The 22,801-nt window shown below is 41.5% G+C and overlaps 1 protein-coding gene across 4 annotated transcripts in view; it reads left to right on the top strand.

Moving 5' to 3' along the window:
* The window catches only part of SNX14 (sorting nexin 14), a 79,131-nt gene that overhangs the window by 41,711 nt on the left and 14,619 nt on the right, over window positions 1-22,801 (top strand). For all 4 annotated transcript variants that reach the window (XM_061623268.1, XM_061623269.1, XM_061623267.1 and 1 more), the window contains exons 13-19: window positions 4,352-4,507; window positions 4,928-5,052; window positions 7,719-7,777; window positions 16,187-16,319; window positions 21,826-22,018; window positions 22,413-22,496; window positions 22,613-22,713. In XM_061623268.1, the coding sequence (XP_061479252.1) occupies window positions 4,352-4,507; window positions 4,928-5,052; window positions 7,719-7,777; window positions 16,187-16,319; window positions 21,826-22,018; window positions 22,413-22,496; window positions 22,613-22,713 (851 nt within the window). The remainder of the gene's footprint in view (window positions 1-4,351; window positions 4,508-4,927; window positions 5,053-7,718; window positions 7,778-16,186; window positions 16,320-21,825; window positions 22,019-22,412; window positions 22,497-22,612; window positions 22,714-22,801) is intronic.

Here is a 22,801-nt window from a genome sequence, read left to right as displayed (position 1 = left end):
CTTTCTTGACTCCTGCTTCGCTGCCACCTCCTTTTAAAAATTATTCTTATTTGCGAGGCCACCCAGATGTTGCCTTCAGCCCAGACAGAACCAAGAAGCAGTGAGGAAGCACAGGACTTACTTGCCCCCCATCTCTGAGGCTGTGTGTGCCAGCGTCCCCCCTTTATTCCCTCTACATTCCACACCCCCAACCTCTCCAAGATGCTGTGGCAGTTGAGAGCTTCCCCCCCCATGCCCAAATGCATGCAAGCCTACAGATGCTTGCAGGAGGGGCAGGTATGTTTGTGTGTGTGTGCTGATCTGTCTTCTGATCCACTCTCATTCCCCAAGTGCACGCTAACCAAGTCATCAGTTCTGATGATCATCCCAAGGCCTAAAAGCACTAAAAAAACACCTCAGTCTGTACCTTGTCTTCTGCAGTGCACAATCTAGCATCCCTTGCACCAACACATTGCTGCTTCTTGATGATGATTATTATTAAAAAAAAAAGCTCAGCAGGTTGGCTGATGCTGGGGTCCACATGCTGCAGCTGAAATTTATTTATTTATTTATTTAATGATTATTGCATTTATATCCCACCTTTCCTCCAAGTTGCTCAAGGTGCTGCACATGGATCTGTGGTGCTATTTTATCCTTACACTAACCCTGTGAGATAGGTCAGGCTGAGAGACTATGTCTGGCCCAGGGTCACCCAGTGGGCTTCATGGCTATGTGGGGATTTGAACCTGGATCTTAGCCCAACACTGTAAACCACTGGTGTCAAGAGACAGGACTGTACATCTTCAGACTGTCGGGGGGGGATCCCAATCTGATTGGACCTTTGCATTAAGAAAAGAAAGCAATAGCTCCCTGTCTGCAGGGAGCTTTTTATGGAAAGGGAGATTTGGAGATGTGATTATGCCACACACCATTTTTTCAATTAACTGACTAAGATTACAATGGGGAGGGGGGTCACAAAATTGTTTGAGCTTACAAAGCAGGTCCCGTACTCATAAAGGTTGGAAACCACTGAGATAGATCTAGGAGTACTGATTTGAGCACTCCATTTTCTCTGTTTTTACTTTCTCTCTTTTTTCATGCTTTTTATTATTTTTATTTTATTATTAATTTAGATTTTCTTGCCTTTGGTAAACTGTCTTTAATTTGGAAATAAAATTAATAATAATAATAAATCGTACTAGTCTCTGGGGGGAGAATAGAGAGCTGCTCACCATAGTGGTTTGCAATCTAGTAATTGTGATGCATTACAGAGAAAAGGAAGGAAAAGGGGGGAAGGTTATGGAGAAAAATATTCACGTTGGTAATTTGCTTAACTCCTGCATGTTTAACATTACATAGTACTAAGACTGGATCAATGTAGATTTTTATGTGAAGTTTTTCATCTTATCAAAGAGAAAAAGGTACATGACAGTTATACAATGGTATATAATATTACTAGATGTAGATAATATTACTAGATGTAGATGTACTGCCTTCAAGTCGATTCCGACTTATGGCAAGCCTATGAATAGGGTTTTCATGAGGCTGAGAGGCAGTGACTGGCCCAAGGTCACCCAGTGAGCTTCATGGCTATGTGGGGATTTGAACCCTGGTCTCCCAGGTCGTAGTCCAACACCAGCCTTTAAAAATATAACAGTCCTGCTAGGCTTATCTTGTACTGCATCCCATTTCCCGCAGTAGCCAACTAGATGCATCCAGGAAGCCCACAAACAGGACATGAGAGCAATAGCCATTTCTTACTGTTGTTCCCCAGCAACTGTTACTGAGAGGCATGCAGTCTCTGACCCTGGAGGAAGCATATAGTTTAAATGAATAGAAGCCGTTGATATTGAGAGGATTATATAGATAGGGTGAAGGTAGTCCTTCAGATAACCTGGGCTCAAGCCATTAAGAGCTGTAAAGGTTGAGACCAGCAGAGCAGCATATAAAAGAGTGGGAGTACAATTGGAAAATAATTGCAGAACAGATTGAGACCCAATCAATTTTATAGTATCAGTTAAATGCAGCCATGAAAATGAATGACTGCAAGTCCCACCTAAATGCTGGAATTGAAGGGGCAAAACATTGGCCATTGGAAGGCAGCTGAATAGTGTTGGAGACAGCACGTAGAAGTTCCTGCCTCTATTGCACATTACCTAACCAATGTTAACATCAGGCACTCAAGAAGTACTCCTGAAGTGGCTCTTGGCATATTGACAGGACTATATAGACAGGGGGAAGGTGGTTCTTTAGATGACCTTGACCCCAAGCAGTTAAGAGCTTGAAAGGTTGAGACCAGCAGAGCTGTTCAGGGCAGTGAATGCATTTGTTACATCTAATCCAAAGTTGGGACTGTATGAACTCTCAGCAGCCAGCCATGACAATTTTGAGGTGCTTTTTGCTGTGAGCTGGTGGATGCCTAAACTGGACTTGCATCAAGGACACAATTCTACTCTGACTGTATAGGATCAGCTTTATTTACTTTGGCCCAAGGATGTGAACAAGACACTTGAAGGGGTATGGCCAGCTTATGTGCCCTTTTCATCTTTGCTGTTCTTTGCTTATAAGAGCTTGCTGAATGGAATTGACTGGGTGGATCTAGGGAGAAGTAAATGCCTCACTGCAGAAAGGAGAGATACTGCCTGCCTTTAAAAAGGCAATTGTACAATCTCTCCATGATTACCACTACCATATCCGCTTTCTGGGCAAGGTGATTGAAAAGGTGATAGTGGGTTAGCTTCAGATGTGCCTGGAAGAAACTGATTATCTAGACCAGAGTTTGCTAGCCCATGGAGGAATTCAGCCTACCAAGCCAAAGGAAGTAACTTGCTAGACCCTACAGTTTTATCCCCACATCCAATCAGGAGGTAAAACTCCCTGCCTAATCTTTAGAAGCAGTCTCTAAAGAGCAGACAGGATGCTTTATTTCCTCAGGAGAAAAAAATCCCTCTGCTGCTATTTAAAGATTGTCTCTAAAGAGCAGGCAGATGGGTTTTTCTTGTCAATCTTAGCCGTGAGCACTGCAATACTGAGATCCATGATAAGCCCTCTGTCTGCGCTTTAAGAGTAAAAGGCAGCATTACCCCCACTCTCATTCTATGGCTGGGGAGCAATGATGGCTTTTATTCAAAAAACAGAGGCAGAAGGTTTCTCTCCGATCTCAGTACTGTGGTGCTTAGCATTGTGGAGTTTAGCACTGTGATCAAAGATAAAAGATCCTTCTGGCTGCTAAAGGTAATGCTGACTTTTCTTTGCACAGAATGATCTGACATCAGCTTAAGGTGTTGTTTTTTACCCCAGCTTAAGGTGTTTTTATTTGTTCAGGCTTTTGGGAGATAGTTGGTATGAGCCATATATGAATGTTGGAGTTGGTGGAGTTATTGAAAGTTTTGTTTTGTTTTTTGCTGTGTGTAATGTAATGATGGTTTGAAATTTTCAGTGTTGTACTTTATGGGATTGTGTCTTTTCCTAAGGTCTTGGTGGTTGAAAGGCAAGGTAGAAATTAATTAATTAAATAAAAATCTGATATCTGAACTGGAGATGGCTAGGGATGTGGTATGCACCGATGCTCATAGTGCCAATTGGAATAGAGCCTCTGTGGTGCTGAGGTTAGTTAGTGAAATGGTTCTTTAAGGATACTCTTGCTGAACTATGTGCTAAAATATTTGCATTTTAAGCATATTAGTTACCTAGCTTAAAATTCTTGATTATTTGTCTATATGTGATAGTAAAATTAGCTGAACCATTTGGTGGGATTTTGATTTGTTTTCCCCTGATTTGCACATTATTTTCTAGTTTTCTTTAGTCAGGGATAATCCCCTCTCCCCTCCCTCCTTTCTGGTTCAGTTTTTATCAATACCCAGGCTAGGTTTAGAAAAAGCACTGAGGGAGAAAGAATCAAAGTTCACTAGGCTCAAGCTTGGTCTCCTGTGACTAAATGGCCAAATATGCAGAACCTTTGGCCCTCTAAATGTTGTTAGACTCTAGCTCCCATTAGGCCCAGCCTGCATGGTCAGTGATTAGGGATGATAGGACTAGTAGTTCAGCAGCATCTGGAGGACCACAGATTAGCCACACCTGCTAAAGGCAGAGAGGGTGTGTGTTGGGTATATAGGGAGAAGTTGATGATGACACATGCTGACTTAGATTTCATGGGAATGAAATCTAGTGCAGGGATCCCAAGAGCAGAGCAATTACAGTTGCTTGGTGGTTGTGTCATAGTTTTATGAGTTAAGCAAGTGTGTTCTGTGTTCATCAGGTAATAATTTGGGAATGTATTTTATCTAATTTTATTAACAGCCTTTTTTCTTTAAAGGGAATATTTGCAATATTCAGAAATAATGCCCCTTTTAAAATTTTCTTCTACCAACAGAGGAACTTAATGACAAAATCTTGCAGCCAGAATTATCAGACTCGGAGAAGATGTCCCTTCATGAAGAAGTGCAGAAAATATACAAAACATATTGTTTGGATGAAAGCATTGACAAAATTGGATTTGATCCTTTCATTGTGGAAGAGATACAAAGTAGTAAGTGAAACTGAATGAAAGGTTTACTGATCCTGAAGAGGCAGAAGCCTAGGGAATGAGTTCAGAAGAAGTGATAATTTTGGTAAATAGCTTTCCCTTACATTGTTGGTGCTCATAGGATAGTATGATCTAGTCCAAGTACATGCACTGATGAAGCTTTTTCACATTCAGTGGCCTTTTCCCTCACTCACTCTCTCCCCCCCTCCCTGCCTCCATAATTTCTGTTCCTTACTACTATCAAAATAGCTGCTCCACGCTGGTCAACCTCCCAATATCAAGAGGGGACAAAACTGCTTAAATGCAAAGGACGCTATTTGGTGATTTTGTTCCTTCCAGAGAAAATCAAAATTCTCCTATTACTATGCATTTTTATACAGATGATATTTTACACACCCAAATTCTCCATGTTTTCACCTGTAGTTGCTGAAGGTCCCTATGATGAAGTTGTGAAGCTGCAAAGAATGCGATGCCTTTTTGAAGCCTATGAACATGTTTTCTCCCTCTTAGAGAGTGTATTCACACCTAGGTTCTGTCACAGTGGTGAGGTAAGCCTGAAGATGAGAGAATGCTCATCGTAAAGTTTTTGTTCAGTTATATTTTTGAAAAGGTGCCGCAATTGTAATCCAGTGGTTTTAGTTCTTGTCCATTTGTGTTTGGTTAAGATGGCTTTCACTTTTGCAGTCTTACTCTCTGAAATATTTTTTTAGCTGAAAGGAGCTAATTGATTTCTGATTCTCCATGGACAGAATTCTACCGTGGAACAATCATGCTCTGTTTTTAAAGAAGACATCTGAATACATACGTGCCAAGTGCCTAAAGCAGCATAGGAGAATAGGGAGTAAGTAGCTAAGGGAAGATATTGACCAAGCCCTTTACCCTTGCAGAAAATTGTGTGAGGAGAGTGTGGGTGCAGTCAATACTATGAATGCCTTCCCCTGACTCACAAAGCTCTTTTGGACAAGGGCTAGAACCAACGTACTTCCTTCAGAGGGCAGCATTGAGGTGTTAAGCCTCGACTGCTGAGGCAGGGAGTTTTTTCTTATCAAAGGGAGAGAAAGTACTGTACCACATTGTTTTAAGATATGTGTAATTGTAAATGTGAATAAATACAGAAATGCTCAATCATGCTGTCCAGATATTGTTACCCATTCATGGCTTTTTCAGATTATATTATCACTTTAAGACTAATTAAGGAATCTGCCTTGAAATAACAAATTACAACCAACCTTTAGATCTGAGCAGTAAAGCAGAGTTAATCTTAAATTTGATACTTTATAGTAAGAACATAAGAAGAGCCTGCTGGACCAGGCCACTAGCCCATGTAGTCCAGCATCCTATTCTCCTGTGCATGGAAAGATATCAGGTGGGTAAGTAGCTCCACCTAGCAGTTGAAGGCAGAAGAGGACTGTTGATTTTGGCAGGAACTTCCTGTTCTGTGTATCTCCCAGCTCAGTTCTCTTCTGCTTTCACACACAACGGTTGATCACTCACACACAATGGTTGATCACTCTCTCTGCTCTGTGTTCAGGCCTGTATATTTGTTTTTTGTATTTGTCTTATATCCTTTTGGTTTTCCTCCTCTGACTTTACCCTCCCCCCCTTGTTTTTTTTAAAAAAATTCCCTTCCCACCTTTCCTCTCCCGGAGCTCTTCCACGGTGCGAGAAAAACCAAGTAAGGGATTTCTCTCCCTTCCCCACCAGACCCGTGCAGGGGTGGGAAGTTGTAAGGGGCGCTCCACAGGAGGACTTAATGTCCCCTCCCCTTAGCCTGGACCGGCTCATTACCACCGCTTTCAGCCGTATGCCCCCCCACACCAATCTCATTATCAGTGGAAACGAAATCTGGCGGCAACATTTGAGTCACCAACGCTCCTTTCCCGCCTCGCAGCAGCAGCGCTCATTGCGCAAGCCCCAGGAGGAGTCCTCTTTCACTGTGGAAGAGATACAAAGTGGTAAGTGAAACTGAATGAAAGATTTACTGATCCTGAAGAGGCAGAAGTCTAGGGAATGAGTTCAGAAGAAGTGATAATTTTGGTAAATAGCTTTCTCTTACATTGTTGGTGCTCATAGGATAGTTCTTTTCATCCTGAGGTTCTATCTATCACTGTCCACAAGAGTTAGTGCTCCCTTCCTTCTGCCCTAACCCTGTGCACCCCACAGAAAAGGCATGGCACTCACTGGATGTGAAAAGAGCCTTAAAAGTATATATATCCAAAACTAAGCCCTTTCGCAAGACAGACAGTTTATTTGTTTAATTTCATCCAGCTTCATTAGGAAACAAGGTTTCAACCTCCGCCCTTGCTAGATAGATCAGGACATGTATTACCTTGGCATATGCTTCACTGCGACTGGTGCAACTAGCCAAGATAGTGGCTCATTCCACTAGAGCAGCAGCCACAACGGCAGTGTTCTCGAAAAATGCTTCACTAACAGAGATACGTAAAGCGGCCCAATGGGCCACTCCCAATACATTCATTAGACACTCCACAGAAGCAGCCTTTGGGAGGAGAGTGCTACAGCATGTCCTCTCTGACTGTCAATGAATTCAGGCCAGCAATATTCCCACCCTACATAGGTCAGCTTTGGTATGTCCCACCTGATATCATCTTTCCATGCACAGGAGAAGAGGCTTTTGGTCTTACCGTGAAAACGGTCTTCTCTGTGCATGTCAAAGATGATATCAGGGCCACTCCCTAGGAGAGCTGGGCTGCAATCATGTGTACCTGGTAGGCTTCTTGCAGAGTGTATGAGTGCTGTTGCTTGACTTTTCATGTTGTACTTCCTGTCAATGCTCTCAATACTAGTTAGCTTGTCATCAAGAACTGAGCTGGGATATACACAAAACAGGAAGTTCCTGCAAAAATCAACAGTGCTCTTCTGCCTTCAACCTCTAGGTGGAGCTACTTACCCACCTGATATCTTGACATGCACAGAAAAGACCGTTTTCGCGATAAGACCAAAAGTCTCACAGTAGCCAACCAGATGCCTATGGGAAGCCCCCAAACAGGACCTGAGTGCAAGAGCACTCTCCCCTCCTGTGGTTTCCAGCAGCTCGTATTCAGAAGCATATCAAAGAATGTTTACTTTGAAGCATTTCTGACAAAAGAATCATAAGTAGGGAGCTACAGTTGCTTTAGTGTGGAAATGGTGGTTTAGAAGCTGATAAAATGGGAAATTTGTTCTTAGCAATTAACTTTTTTTCCTGGCTTAGTTTTTCAGGCATCTCTTAAAAGTAGATGAATCTCCAACACGCAATTCTAAATCAAACAAGTAGGTGAATTATAATTGCATGTTTTAAAAGAGTTTTTTAATGATATGATTGTAAAATGTATTCAGCTTTGTTTTAAGACAAACTTGAGCATTTTATTATGTGAAATATTCATTCAAACCTATTGTCATTCTTTGTCCATAATATCCTGTCTTTGACAAGCCACAGTGAAAAAAACAATAAGCCTGTAATACCAACCATACTAATGAGGTGCAATGAACAGTGTATTTCATTTGCATGATAACGCCTGCTGAAGCATTTCTTAATCTGTCAGTTTAATTTCACATATGTTTTCTTTATAAAATTGGATGCTGTCAACTCAATTAAATTAAGTTATTTTAAAAGGTGGGATTTTCAAATAGAGAACAGGTGATGCCTGCTATGACATACAATAACGTGCTACTTGCTTCAGAAATATTAAATACACAATTTAACTGATAGATTAATTAACTGAAAACATATATTAATGAATGATCAGGAGAGGGCTGTAGCAGACAGAGCATCTGGTTTGGTTGCAGAAGGCCCCAGGTTCAATCCCTGGCATCTCCAGATAGAGTTGGGAGAGACCCCTGTCTGAAACCCAGGAGAACTGCTGCCAGTCAGTGTAGACATTACTGAGCTACTTGGATGAATGGGTTTGACTTGCTGTAAGGTAGCCTTCCATTATTATTGTTATTATTGAATAGTATTGCCGGGTCTTGTGCTTCTAACAACTGCCTGACCAAAATCTAAGCAGGTGATACTGGCATGCAGATGCAATCAGGCGATCCTACTGTAGCATGGTTTTAAGACTCAAAGAAGGAGAAATCAGATTTCTGCTATGACCTCTTAGGTTCAGCAGGTCATTTTTAAGTGTTCTGTTAACAGCTTAGCTAAATGCATTAAATTTAAGTTCAGCAGTGAGTAAGCGTACCTGATGTCAAAACGTTTATGGAACAAGGCACTTTTTAATCATATATGTAGTTGAATGCAGGATCAGGATCTTGTAAAGACAAGCTAATATGTCCAGTTGCATTTGAAAATAACTATTAGCTACTAGCATTCTAAACTGCATTATTTGAGTAGACTAGACTGTGGATTCACATCCTTTCTTGGTTTGTGGAATAAAATTAGTTGCCTAATTGGAGAGGTAGTCTTGGATGGTTTTTGGAAGTTGAGCTGATATGCCATTGATGTTGCCTATTTACATTCCATCTGTTTGTGACTATATCATACTGTCATTTGTGCGCACAGTTTTTAAATACAGGAAGACTATTTCTACGCTGAATTCATGTAGAAATAATGCAAGTAACTAAGATAAGCAAAAATGGCATTCAGCTTGGCTTAATGCATAGCTTTTCATGGACATTTTCTTACCTCTAGAAATCTGTCACTAAGCATTCTGAAATACTAATCACCTATTGTACTCATCCTAGTTTGATAATGTTCTTTTAATATCAGGGACAAACTGTTAGGTGTATGTAGATAGATAGATATTTACATCTATCTGTCTATTTCTCAGGTTTTATATCAGAACAGAAACTTACTAGGAAATCAGAATAGTTAGGGTTAATAAGCAGATACCTGAAGACCCTGTTCTGTTTGGTAGCATTAATGGATATTACTGTTAGCAGAAAATAGCACAGTATAATTATTACATAACTATTACTAAATAGTGCTATCCCCCTTCCCCCCCATTAATACTGCTTTTTAAATAACACACACTTTTGTGTTTTTCACCCAGATGCTTGGTACATTTCTAGAGTAGAAAATGAGCCGATTTTGTTTGGTTCAAGAGCAGCGGGCAAGCACACATGCATAAATAGGCAGTGTATGTGAATGAACTTTGTCTAGGATCCACTAATTGTTCTTACTACAGCATCCTATCAAATACAAAATAGAATGTAGAAATAAAGAGCAATTAAGACAGTTGGCTGTTCATACTACAGAATCATAGCTATCTGAATAGGAAAAAAATACTGAAGAAAGCACACTCAACAGAAATAAGCATTTACACAGACGTATGTGATATGAGATGACCCTAACTTACTTTAAAACATCAGGGAGAGATGGCAAAAAGCCAGATGGGAGGGTTAGGACTGACTGAATATGAGGGAAAACAGATGCAAACAAAGCCTCCTGGCTTGAGAAAGCAGCTTGCCCCAAAGAAGTTGGCTTCATGCATGGTTTATAATCTTGCTCAGAGCTAGAGCAACTTATAGCAGAGCATCCAGGAGGCAGAAAATTTAAATGAAAAGACAGACCATTAGCCAACAAATTTGCATTCCTCACTACAGCCATGCATTTTCCCTCATCTAGAACTTAGAACACTTGGAGGGATGCATTTCAGAAAGCTGTGGGAATTATACAGCCACCAGAGTGGTATACTGTAGCCAGCGTGGATTCTCCACATTCCACAATGTTAAATTGAAAATACCCCCCATGCCATTCTGATGCTTCCCATAAGCTCATTTCAGAACAAAACCTTACAAAACTTATAGTCCTGAACTCAGAAACGCTTGCTTAACAACCCTCTCAATTTCCATGGCGATACACAAAACAGACAGAGAAGAGAGAGTTCAAAGTCTAAAAAGAGAGAAAAAACCCAGAGCCCTTTTGGACTTTTTCCCCTGAGAGTTCTCATAATCTGTTGAAATTCATTACAAATCAGCCATGTTCAGAGAGTACCTGTAACCTAATACTGACCTTGCCCCATACTCTGACCTTCATCTTCTGCAGTTTAATAGTTAAAAAAATGCCTGGCTGATTTTTAATTAATTTAAGAAATTTTGGCTGGAAGCCAATGATAAGGGCGGGCATGCTCAGTAAGAGCCAACTGTCAGTGTTCTAAAAGCCTCACAGCTGCTGGGCTTGGCTAATCAGGGCTCCATACCCACACCAGACTTTGATTTCACTTGAGACAGTCATGGCTTCCCTCAGAGAATCCTGGGAAGTGTAGTTTGTGAAGGGTGTGGAGAGGAGACTCCTATTCCACTGACAGAGCTCCAGTGGCCAGACTGGTTTAACAGTCAGCCGCTCTGATTGAAGGTCTGTGATGGGAACAGGGCGTCTCCTAGCAACTTTCAGCACCCTTCATTAACTACACTTCCCAGGATTCTTTGAGAGAAGCCATGACTGTCCAAAGTGAAATAAAGGTCTGGTGTGGATGTGGCCAGGGGCAGCTTTGGTTTAAATTTGGGTGGGAGGCTACATGTGCCTGCTGTAAAGGTGAGGGAAACGCTGAAAAGCAATGATACTGTTCACAATGTTTCCCTTTGCCCAGTGCCCACCCACCCAATCTCCTCCCCTCCCGCTCCCCCTCCCCCGGGTCAGTGTTGGACTAGGACCTGGGAGACCAGGGTTCGAATCCCCACACAGTCATGAAGCTCACTGAGTGACCTTGGGCCAGTCACTGCCTCTCAGCCTCAGAGGAAGGCAATGGTAAAACTACCTCTGAATACCATTTACCATGAAAACCCTATTCAAAGGGTCGCCATAAGTTCAATCGACTTGAAGGCAATCCATTTCCATTTTCAAACAAGATTGCACAGAAATAAATCCCATTGAACTCAAAAAGTATGCAAATGATCAAACTAGGGTTGCCAGGCCCAGCCTCCAAGAGGTCCTCTATATGTTTAAAAGTTGTGCAGGTGGAAGGGAGAATTTCACCTTGTGGTTTTTCCCATTACAGTGTTGCAAGAAAACCTGCACTTGGCTGAATTTTGTCTTCTCTTAAAGATACAGAATCATTCTCAGGCCCTGAGCCTGGCACCCCTAGATCAAACCTACCCTCCCTTCTCCCTCCTATCCCCTCCCTTTTGCCCCTTCCTTTGCCCCTCCCTCCCCATCCCCTTCCAATTCCCTCCTTCCCTTTCCCCTTCCTCCTCCTCCCCTTCCTCCTCCCCATGGTCAGTTTTACCTATCTTAAGCATGATTGCACGGAAGTAAATACCATTGAAGTCTATAAGAATGCAAATGATCAAACCTGCCCTCCCCTCCCCCTTCCTTTGCCCCCCTCCAATATGCTCCCCCTTCCCCCGCCTCCTCCCCCATGGTCAGTTTTTTCCTATTCTAACCATGATTGCATAGGAGTAAATCCCTTTGAACTCAATAAGCATGCAAATGATCAGACCTGCTTTCCCCCTCCTTCCCCTCTCCATTCCCTTCCTCCTCCTCCCTCTTCCTTCTTCCTCCTCCCCTGCTCACTCCAGCCCTCCCTCCCCCCAGTCAGTTTTACCTATCCTAAGCATGATTGCACAGGAGTAAATCGCACTGAACTCAATAAACATGCAAATGATCAAACTTGTCCTTCTCCCCTCCCCCTCCTGCCTGCTCCCATCCCAGTCCTCCCTTCTGCCTCTCCTCCCCTCCCTCCTCCTCCTCCTCCTCCCCTCCCCATCCCCTGTAGTCAGTTTCACCTATCCTAAGCATGATTGCAGGGGAGTAAATCCCACTGAAGTCAATAAGCATGCAAATGATCAATCCATTCTCAGCAAGCTTGCACAGGATCCCATTTCTTACCTCCTAGATTAAAAAGCAGGGAAATTCACTAATAGGCAAAAAACCTTACGGTTTAAGAATGTACCTATAACCCACAGATATTTCTATCAAACTTTAAAAAGCAGGGAAATTGGGCAGCTATAGTGAATGCACCAGGGGAGCAGGAGACCTGACCTCTCTGAGATACGGTACTGCCCTACAAATTTGTCAAAATGCAAACACAATTTGGGTTGGTCTTTCACAGTCCAATCCACTTTCTGTGTAGCTTGGAAGAATTTGGTAACATGTGCCTCTGAACATATGGTGAGTGGTGGCAACACCTGCACTCAGCCCAAATAATAGAAAGAAGACCTGTGCTGTGCTGATCTTGTTTTAGCAGATAGGAAGCAACATTATTAAGACAGTTGATATAGTTCAGATGGTCACTTTAAATATGTCTGTTTTACTTTGCAATTTTAGTGACGTTTCCTATAGGGAATCATTTTCTTTTGTTTTTATTTCTGTGAATAGGTGAAGTACAGCAACACCTTTCAAAAATTTACACTAAAAAAACTCCAAACATAATTGTGGAATAATGGCACTGACTTCTGCAGAATAGTCTCCAGTGGACCTCAGGAGTCTCTCAATTTGCACAAGATAAAACAGTGGGAGGTGAAATATATTCTAGCAAAATTCTAGGTGTGCTCTATGTTTTTGACCGTGCCCACCTTGCCTTAAATGAAGTGGTTTAAACATAGCAGGCTGAAAACATCATCCTCTTTTTTCCAACAGCTGGAGTCATTGCTGAAGTAGCAACATACTGTAATCAGTCTGATTTTACATCGAACTGCAGTTTCAGATTCAACTGTTAATGCACCCAAAATAGAAATAGAACATAACCAACAATTTGAAATACAAAAGGCTGTCTTCACCATTATATGACATTGACCAATAAAAAGGCTTTAAATTAATAAAAATAAATTTGACACAGATTTGTAGGATGAATAATGAGGGAAATAAACTTTTCTAGTTTAGATTCTCTGTAGAAACATTAGTAACACAGGAAAGAAGCAAAGTGAGAACACCAACAAACATACAAAAATATAATTCTCTATCTTTGGAGATGGCAGGTATTGCCACCACTCACCATATACTCAGAGGCACATGTTACCAAATTCTTCCAAGCTACACAGGAAGTGGATTGGACTGTGAAAGACCAACCCAAATTGTGTTTGCATTTTGGCCAATTTGTAGGGCAGTACAATATCTCAGAAAGGAGGTCAGGTCTCCTGCTCCACTTGTGCATTCACAATAGCTGCTCAATTTCCCTGCTTTTTGAATTTTGATAGAAATATCTGTGGGCTATAGGTACATTCTTAAACCGCAAGGTTTTTTGCCTATTAGTGAATGTAATCTGTATATTTTGAACCATTTTAAAACATTCCTTCAGGTTTCTGTGACCAGACACAGAAGCCCACCTACAGGATGAGGTGATGAAGAGGAAGCTGTGCAGACAAGAATACGTTTGATTTTCAAATGGTGGCAGGGACCAGGTTTAGCAACCCATCTTAGTGCTATCCCCAAGTGCACCCCTTGACTTTCTCCCGGAAGCAAAGCTGACCTACTGCACCTGACTCATTGGATGGCCTGGGTCCTGGGCCCCTTTGAGAAGTGTTTCACAGGACAAGAGGAAGGTGCAATATGTTTATGCGTTAACAGTGTACCCTGTGTCAATGAACATACCCATGCACCTTAAAGCCCTTGCAGTATAAAAAGTGCTCCCTTCATGCACCCACAGTGGATGATGTTTTGCTGCTGTTGTATTCAGATGTCATGGCATACCATGTTTTTTTGTAACAGGAACAAGCCTCACCTACCTCTAGACTTGCATACAGTTGTGTTTTAAATTGTTGTAACCTGCCTTGGAATAACAACAACAATACCCTCCCCTTTCTTCCTCCAGGCACATTCAGATGAAATTGGAAGCGTTAACGTCCATTTTTTATTAATTTTATTATTTATTTATTTATTAAATTTATACCCCACCCTTCCTCCCAGTAGGAGCTTGGGCAGCATATTTGCAGTTTCTCATGTCATCTGAACCCAACAAGCTGTGGATAATCTTCATCTTAACTTTGATAAGGTTGAAACAACCCAGCTTCAAATAATAGATTATCAATCTGGCTCCTTTTAACAAACTACAGTTAAGATCCATAGTTTAAGGTTTGGACAGCATACTTAACTGGTTAATTGAAATTGGAAATGAAAACTTCCTATATCCTTGCAGCTACACCAGAGGAAATGGGGGAGCACAACTACAAGATCCCAGAGGGGAAACTATGCTTTCCCCCATCATGTTAAATCATAGTTTGTTGTAATGCCTAAACATAGTCACATTCAGGGATGGGGAACCTATGGCCCTCCAGATGTTGTTGGACTCCAACTTCCATCAGCTCCAGTCAGCATGGCCAGTGGTCAGGGATTATGGGAGTTGTGGTCCATTGTCATCTGGAGAGCCAAAAGGTTCCCACCCCTGCTGTAAATACTAAAGTCAAATCCAATCGCGATAATGGACTGGATGGGGGCTAACAAACTGAAGCTCAATCCAGACAAGACCAAGACGCTGTTGGTGAGTGCCTTCACTGCCCAGATGGAGGATGTTCATCCTGTTCTTGATGGGGTTACACTCCCCTTGAAGGAACAGGTTTGTAGCTTGGGAGTTCTTTTCGATCCTTCCTTGTCTCTCGAGGCCCAGGTGGCCTCGGTGGCACGGAACGCTTTTTACCATCTTCGACTGGTAGCCCAGCTACGTCCCTACCTGGACAGTGATGACCTTGCCTCAGTTGTTCATGCTCTGGTAACTTCTAGGTTGGACTACTGCAATGCGCTCTACGTTGGGCTGCCCTTGAAGATAGTTCGGAAACTACAGCTAGTCCAGAATGCAGCGGCCAGACTACTGACGCGGACCAGAAGGTCTGCTCATATAATACCCGTTCTGGCCCGTCTGCACTGGCTTCCTATTTGTTTCCGGGCTAAATTCAAAGTGCTGGTTTTGACCTATAAAGCCCTACACGGCATGGGACCGCAATACCTTGTGGAACGACTCTCCCAATACGAACCTACCCGTACACTGCGCTCAACATCTAAGGCCCTCCTCCGAGTGCCATCCCATCGAGAAGCTTGGAGGGTGGTGACCAGAACTAGGGCCTTCTCGGTGGTGGCCCCCGAATTGTGGAATAGTCTCCCCGATGAGGTACGCCTGGCGCCGATGCTGTTATCTTTCCGGCACCAGGTGAAAACCTTTTTATACTCCCAGGCATTTAATTGTTTTTATCGTGTATTTTAAACAGTATCTTATTATTGTTATATTTTGATGTTGCTTGGTTTTTGTTGTTTGTTGTTTTGATTTTCGATTCTGTTATATTTACTGTATTTATATATTTTGCTTGTTTTATCTTTTATGTACACCGCCCAGAAAGCCTTTTTGGCTTAGGGCGGTATATAAATCAAATTAAATAAATAAATAAAAATAAAAATCCAGAGAGGTTTGAATAGAGTCGAAGATATACATTCCTCTCTGCTCCTTTCCTTATTCTAGCATGACTAAGTCACCTTTGGTTGCTTCTTTCCTCTTCTTTTACCAAGTGGCCAGAGCTGGCAACTCTGAACATCTCTTTGTACAAAAAGTATTGCACTTGCATCTGACTTCTGGATGCAACTTTTCCTTTATATTCTTCGAACAACCTTTTTGTATGGATCTATCATGAGCAGAAGCCTGTTTTTATTCATAGGTCTCCCTTGCTGGATTGGGGCAAAGAAATGTACAGTACTGTGTTGAGTTTTGCATGTCAGTTCATTCAGTAGATTTGTTTCATTGTTTCTCTTTGAGGCATTTTAGTTTTCTTTCTTTGAAATAGTTGTGCAATATGCATTTCCCTTTTTATTTCACATAGGAGTACTCATAAAAAAGGAGAATCATCTGGAATCAGAAGTATTAGCAGCAAAATTAAAGGAGTGTTCAAGAGTACCACAATGGAAGGAGCAGTGCTGCCAAACTATGGCCTGGCTGAAGGAGAGGATGACCTTGTGAGTTGGATATTTTTGTCCTAGCAGCTCTGACTGCACGGTTGTCCTGTATCCTGGATGCTTCACTGCATACTGCCACAAATCCATTTTATAAGGGCTCCCCCACCCCAATCCTTTCTATATTTCTTCATTTTGTGGTTGCTGGTTAGTGACAAGTGAATTAACACAATCCCATATATTTGAAGTATCTGCTTAACTCTTGGAAACTTGTTGGAGTGTTTGTCACTTTGTAAATTATGTGTTCAGGGAAGATAACCTGATGTACCTTTCAGATATTGCTAAATAGGGCATACTCTTAACTGTGGTGGTTTCACATTTAGAACCAATGAAACAAATACAACTACATTTGCTTTATATTCACTGTTATTTCTTACTGTTAGCACACAAGTTCTGTTTGTTTATAAAAATATTTGTATACTGCCATTTCATTAAAAACATCAAAGTGGTTTATAATATGTTAAAAACCACCGCCACCATAGAATAAAAAACATTAAAAATATGATAAAAAGTAAGGTCAACTGTTGTGAGGGGGGGAAAGCATCTGCTTAATTGCCTGCATAAACCTGGCGGAACAGAAAAGTTTTCAGCAGGCGCTTAAAAGTTAAAACAGAAGGTGCCAGCTGAATCTCTGTTGGCAGAGTATTCCAGAGGACTGGGCTGATGATACGGAAGGCTCAATTTCATGTCACATGAGCCTCGCCAACTCAGGGGATGACCAAAGCTGCTCCTGTAGATGATCTCAGTGACCGAGCTTAGGATGCAGGGTTCAGGCAGTCCCTAAGATACCCTGGACTTAAGTTGTTCGGGGCTTTGTAAATTAATACAAGGACCTTGAACCTGACTCGGTAGTGGATGAGCAGCCAGTGCAGATGTTTTAGAAGTCCAGGAATGGCTGTGTCAAATTGAATGCAGTGGCCATGTGCTCCCATCAGCAATCTGGCCACCGCATTTTGCATCAGCTGGTGATTCCGACCCACAGCCAAGGGCAGCTCCACATAGAGCGCATTGAAGTAATCCAGCCTCAAGGTTACCAACACATGGACTATAGAGGTCAGGCTATCCCTGTCCAGGAACGGCCATAGCTGATGAACTAGACAAAGCTAGTAAAAGGCACTCCTAGCCATTGACGATACCCAGGAGTACCGCTAAGCTACAGACTTGGTCCTTCAGAGGGAGCATGATCCCATCCAGAACAGGAAAACTGTCTATATCCCCAGACATGGGAACCACCTACCCAAAGAGCCTCTGTCTTCCCAGGATTCAACCACAGTTTATTGGCCCTCATCCAGTCCACTATAGCATCCAGACACTGATCCAGAGCTTTCACAGCCTCTCCTGATTCAGATGTTATGGAGAAATAGAGCTGTGTGTCATCAGCATGTTTCATATTGGTGTTGAATAGCACTGGAGAGAGAAAGTACCCTGCAGAACTCCAGAGCACAAGTGCCAGGAAGCTGAGGAACACTCACCCAGAGTTACTCTCTGGATGCGACCCTGAACGTAAGAGCAGAACCACCATAATACAGTGCTTCCAATACTACTGAGTCTGTCCAGGAGGATACCATGGTCTATGGTATCAAATATCACTGAGAGATCAAGCAGAAGTAACGGTCGCATTCCCCTGGTCTCTCGCATGTTAAAGGTAATCCATTAGAGTGGCTAAGGCTGATTCTGTTCCAAAACCAGGTATGAATCCACAATGTGATGGATTTATATAATCAGTCTCATCCAGGAATATCTGCAATTGCTCTGCAACCACCTTCTCCCCCACCTTTGCCAAGAAAGGGGTGTTGGTGACTGGTCTATAGTTGTTACACTCTTTTGGATCCAGTGTGGGCTTTTTAAGAAGTGGATGCACCACCACCTCTTTAAGGGCAGGGAGCATCACACAAAGATGCATTTGCTACACTTGTGACCCATTCATTCAACCCACTCCGGCTAACTCCGCCCTGGGCTCCTGCTGGGAGGAAGGGCAGGATATAAATCAAATAATAAATAAAATAAAATATATAAACTTTAATAAGCGAGCATGGACAAGGATTGGAATCACAGGTGAGGAGAGAGCTCTTGTGCTCAGGTACTGCTTGCAGAGCTCCCATAGGCATCTGTTGGTCACTGTGAAAACAGGATGCTGGACTAGAAGTGCCTTTGGTCTGATGCAACAGGCTTTTTTATGTTCCTATGTAGAGAATTGATTTTGTTTTTTGTTTTTGTAAAGCTCGGGAGAGTGTGTGTGAAGGTGTTTTCATATTCATTCACTTCACTAGGAATTATAAGGCGATGGGTTGGATCCCAAATTCCTGTGAGAAAAACTTTACTCATGAGATACTCCCACTTGCAGAAGGAGGGAATCGACTTTCATCAGAAAATCTGTTCTGAGCAGTTGGGAGACCTTTAAAATGGGTAAAGGGGAAATTAGTGAGAAATTACCTCTCCCTCTTGTCCCAGCAGGAGCCTGGCTGGATCCGAGTCCCTTCTATGAACAGAAGGAGCTCTTATGTTCACTGGAGGGTAATTTGGAATCTAAACAAATTTTTTTTGTAGAGTCGTAACTTACATGATTTACATCTCAAACTTTCCATCACAGAAGAGACACTTGAGGTGATTTTAAAAAAAAAAGGGTTTGGTGTGTGTGTATTTTTCTGCTTTGTTTTTCTGCCGTAAAGCGGGGCCCCATAGACTATAATGGGCTGCATTGTGCGAACATGACGTCAAAATGGCGCGCGATGGAAAAAACCCGCCATATTAGTGGAACAAGCGCTGTAAGAGCAGGGCCTTTCCCTGGTTGAAAACCGCCGCATGAACGAAGCACTGTAAAGCGGAACTAATAGGCAAAAAACCTTGCGTTTTAAGAATGTACCTATAGCCCACAGATCTCTCTATCAAACTTTAAAAAGCAGGGAAATTGGGCAGCTATTGTGAATGCATCAGGGGAGCAGGAGACCTGACCGCCTCTCGGAGATATTGGACTGCCCTACAAATTGGTCAAAATGCAAACACCATTTGGGTTGGTCGTTCACAGTCCAATCCACTTCCTGTGTAGCTTGGAAGAATTTGGTAACGTGCCTCTGAGCATATGGTGAGTGGTAGCAATACCTGCCATCTCCAAAGATAGAGAATTATATTTTTCTATGTTTGTTGGTGTTCTTACTTTGCTTCTTTCCTGTGTTACTAATGTTTCTACAGAGAATCTAAACTAGAAAAGTTTATTTCCCTCATTATTCATCCTACAAATCTGTGTCAAATTTATTTTTATTAATTTAAAGCCTTTTTATTGGTCAATGTCATATGATGGTGAAGACAGCCTTTTGTATTTCATATTGTTGGTTATGTTCTATTTCTATAACAATATGTTATTTCTGTAACAATATGTTGTTACTTCAGCAATGACTCTAGCTGTTGGAAAAAGAGAATGCATGTTTTCAGCCTGCTATGTTTAAACCACTTCATTTAAGGCAAGGTGGGCACGTTCCTTTCAGAGGTAAAAATTAATCTGCAGTCCTATATGTGTATCCATTTAACTCAATGAGGCTTAATTTGGAGTAGACATATATAGAACTGGAATCCACCAGAATGCATTTCAGCATTTCAGGGGCTATACTTTATTAATGCTGTACCAATTACAGCTACCAGCTGCTGCTTATGTACATATATTGTCTTAGCCTAAGCTACCTCACAGGGTTGTTGCAAAGATAAATGGGGGGAGGGAATGGCAATGTACATGGCATTCACAAATCAAAAGTAAATCTGGGAGGGGGGTACACACAAGTAATAAGATGTTTGACAGATAGAATGTTAACAGGTGACGCTTTTGCCATAATTGTATTTCCAAAGTAGAAAAGGCTTACTCCATTTAATTTCTACCTGCCCCACAGCTGTTAAATGCACAAGAGCCTGATTTCTTGCAATGCCAACCCTAAACCATGCAAAGAACTCAAGTTAAAAAAAACAAACTGCAGAATTTGGGCAACTTTTTTTAAAAAAAGAACATCTGTAACTGTATGAAATACAACATTCTCAGGAAAAAAGTTATGAGACAGTAGACATAAAAACACACACAAAGCCCTGACAAACAGCAACAACAATACTTTGAGCATGAGCATTTTCACATTTTAAATTTTTACTCATTATTTTTGCTTATTTACTGCCTTGGGCCAGTCCCTAACTCTCAGCCTAACCTACCTCACATGGCTGTTGTGAAGATACAGAAGGCAGAATTAAAATGGCTGCAAAAGGAAACTAAGGCTGGCAATCCAGTACATGTCTACTCAGAAAAAAGCTCTATTGGGTTCAATGGGACTTATTCCCAGGTAAGTGTGTACTCCAGTACACTAGGCATCAAATTTTACTTGCCTTAACTAGATTGATGCATATTTGTACTATAAAGTCTCATATGTTTTTCTCTTCCCCTCCCCCCGCCAATTAGTACACCTTCAAGGCTTCATCCAGTCCTTATCTCGCCTAATTAGTGCAATCCTATACCCAATTTGATTTACCCAGGCATAAGCATAATTAAACATTAAGAGACTTACTTCTGAGTAGACTTGTATATATTGCACTATAAGTTAGTTATACAATGATTTTTGACAAGTTCCTGTTTGGACCTCTGCATTTGCCATGGGGAGGGGGATTTTTTAATTTGCACAAAAGAACTTCCACGGAATACCTTCCACAGAAGAGGAAAAGGCATCCTGGTTGTTAGGAAGAAAGGAAAGGCAGAAAAGAAAACTGCAATCAGCAGCTGTTTAGGATCCTGGCTGCTTGCTGCTGCAACTTCTACCTGCCCCTCGCTCACCCCAGAGCCACAGCTGTGAGGAGGGTTTTGGCTCTGCTCCTTCTTGTCTCAGCAGCCTTGCTATTTCTGGGTGGCTAGCTATCAATGGTGGTCTCTCATCTCCCCCCTGGTAAGAGAGGGGAGGTGGGGAGGGAGGCAGAGGCCACCGCTCAGAGCTTTGCATGCCAAACCACGTGCAACCCCAACGACAATTTCCCAAAAAAATCTGGGGCGGGGCAAAGCACAGCTCTGGGGGGGTAGTGCCCCCATTTGCCTCCTGCCTACAAACCTGGGTGCTAGACTACACCACCCATTATCCTTCACCATTGGTTGGTTGGGGCTGATAGTGAATGGAAACAAACAACATTAGAAGGCCATAGGTTCCCACCCCTTCTGGAAACTTTAACATGAAATACTGCCTTTGTTAATACTGTTTATTAATTGTTTGTATTGTATAATAATATTTATAATTTTTTAAAACATGTTTAACTTTCTTGAGCACTGATTATAGTGGCAAAGCACAGTATATTTATATAAGTAAATAATTTTAAATTATCTTAAAATTTATTAAAATTTTATTTTAAAAAAAAATAATTTTTTTAGATGTTTTTAGTGTTTTGTCATTTGTTTGCTGCCCTGCGCTTCTTCTGGGAGGTAGATCTGGATATAAATTTAATAAGAAATAAACTTTGGCTCAAAAATGGTCTCTTGCTCATGAACCTTTCACTGTAGATTGAAGAAGGCATAATGGTAATGGAAGATGATTCCCCTGTGGAGGCACTTAGCACACCTAATACCCCTCGCAATCTTGCAGCGTGGAAAATTACCATCCCATATGTCGACTTTTTTGAAGACCCCCCTCTTCAAAGGAAAGAGAGAATTCCAGTATTCTGTATTGATGTGGAAAGGAATGACAGAACAGCAGGTAGGCACTTCTAGAAGAAGAAGAATCATATCTCATATCTGTCTGAGACACCTACCCTGATGCACACTCATTTTATCTTATGTGTTTTTAAGATGCGTGAAGTCTTCCAAAATATTAAGAACCAGCAAATCCAAATACATAGTTTAAAACTGTGATTAAACTATTGTGGAATCTTTATATTTTGGGTTGACTGGGATATTTCCTTAGAAGTTTATAGGTGTTTAAATCTTATTTTTAAAAAGTCTATGTATAACTGCAGCAAGTTGTTGTTCCTGATTAATACTTTCTGAGGACTTTTTCTGTATTTTCTTAGACTTGTATGTTTGCACATAGAACTCTTTTTAAATCTTCTTGGACATTAGGCAATTTTTTTAAAAAAATCATGTATTTTCAGTTGGACATAAACCTGAACACTGGTCGGTCTACAGACGATACCTTGAATTTTATGTTCTTGAGTCAAAACTAACAGAATTTCATGGTATGTTTACCTCCTCCTCCCCGTTTGGGGGTTCAGTTATTATTTTACTCTGGAATTGCAAGGTACTGAAAATAAATCTAAACTTAAATATATTTTAAATTTTGTGGTATTATCAGGTACATTCCCTGATGCTCAGCTTCCTTCAAAGAGGATCATTGGACCAAAGAACTATGAATTCTTAATGTCAAAGAGAGAGGAGTTTCAGGAATACCTGCAGGTACGAAAAAACCTGGAACTGAAGTGTATTTGTGTGTGAAGATAACATAATGTTGGTCCTCATCTGCTTTCATTATGTATACTTAAAT

The sequence above is a fragment of the Rhineura floridana genome, chromosome 4 (assembly GCF_030035675.1).
Source record: "Rhineura floridana isolate rRhiFlo1 chromosome 4, rRhiFlo1.hap2, whole genome shotgun sequence".
NCBI lineage: Eukaryota > Metazoa > Chordata > Lepidosauria > Squamata > Rhineuridae > Rhineura > Rhineura floridana.
Note: the sequence above shows the minus strand (reverse complement) of the source record. Positions and strands in the feature narration are given on the sequence as shown.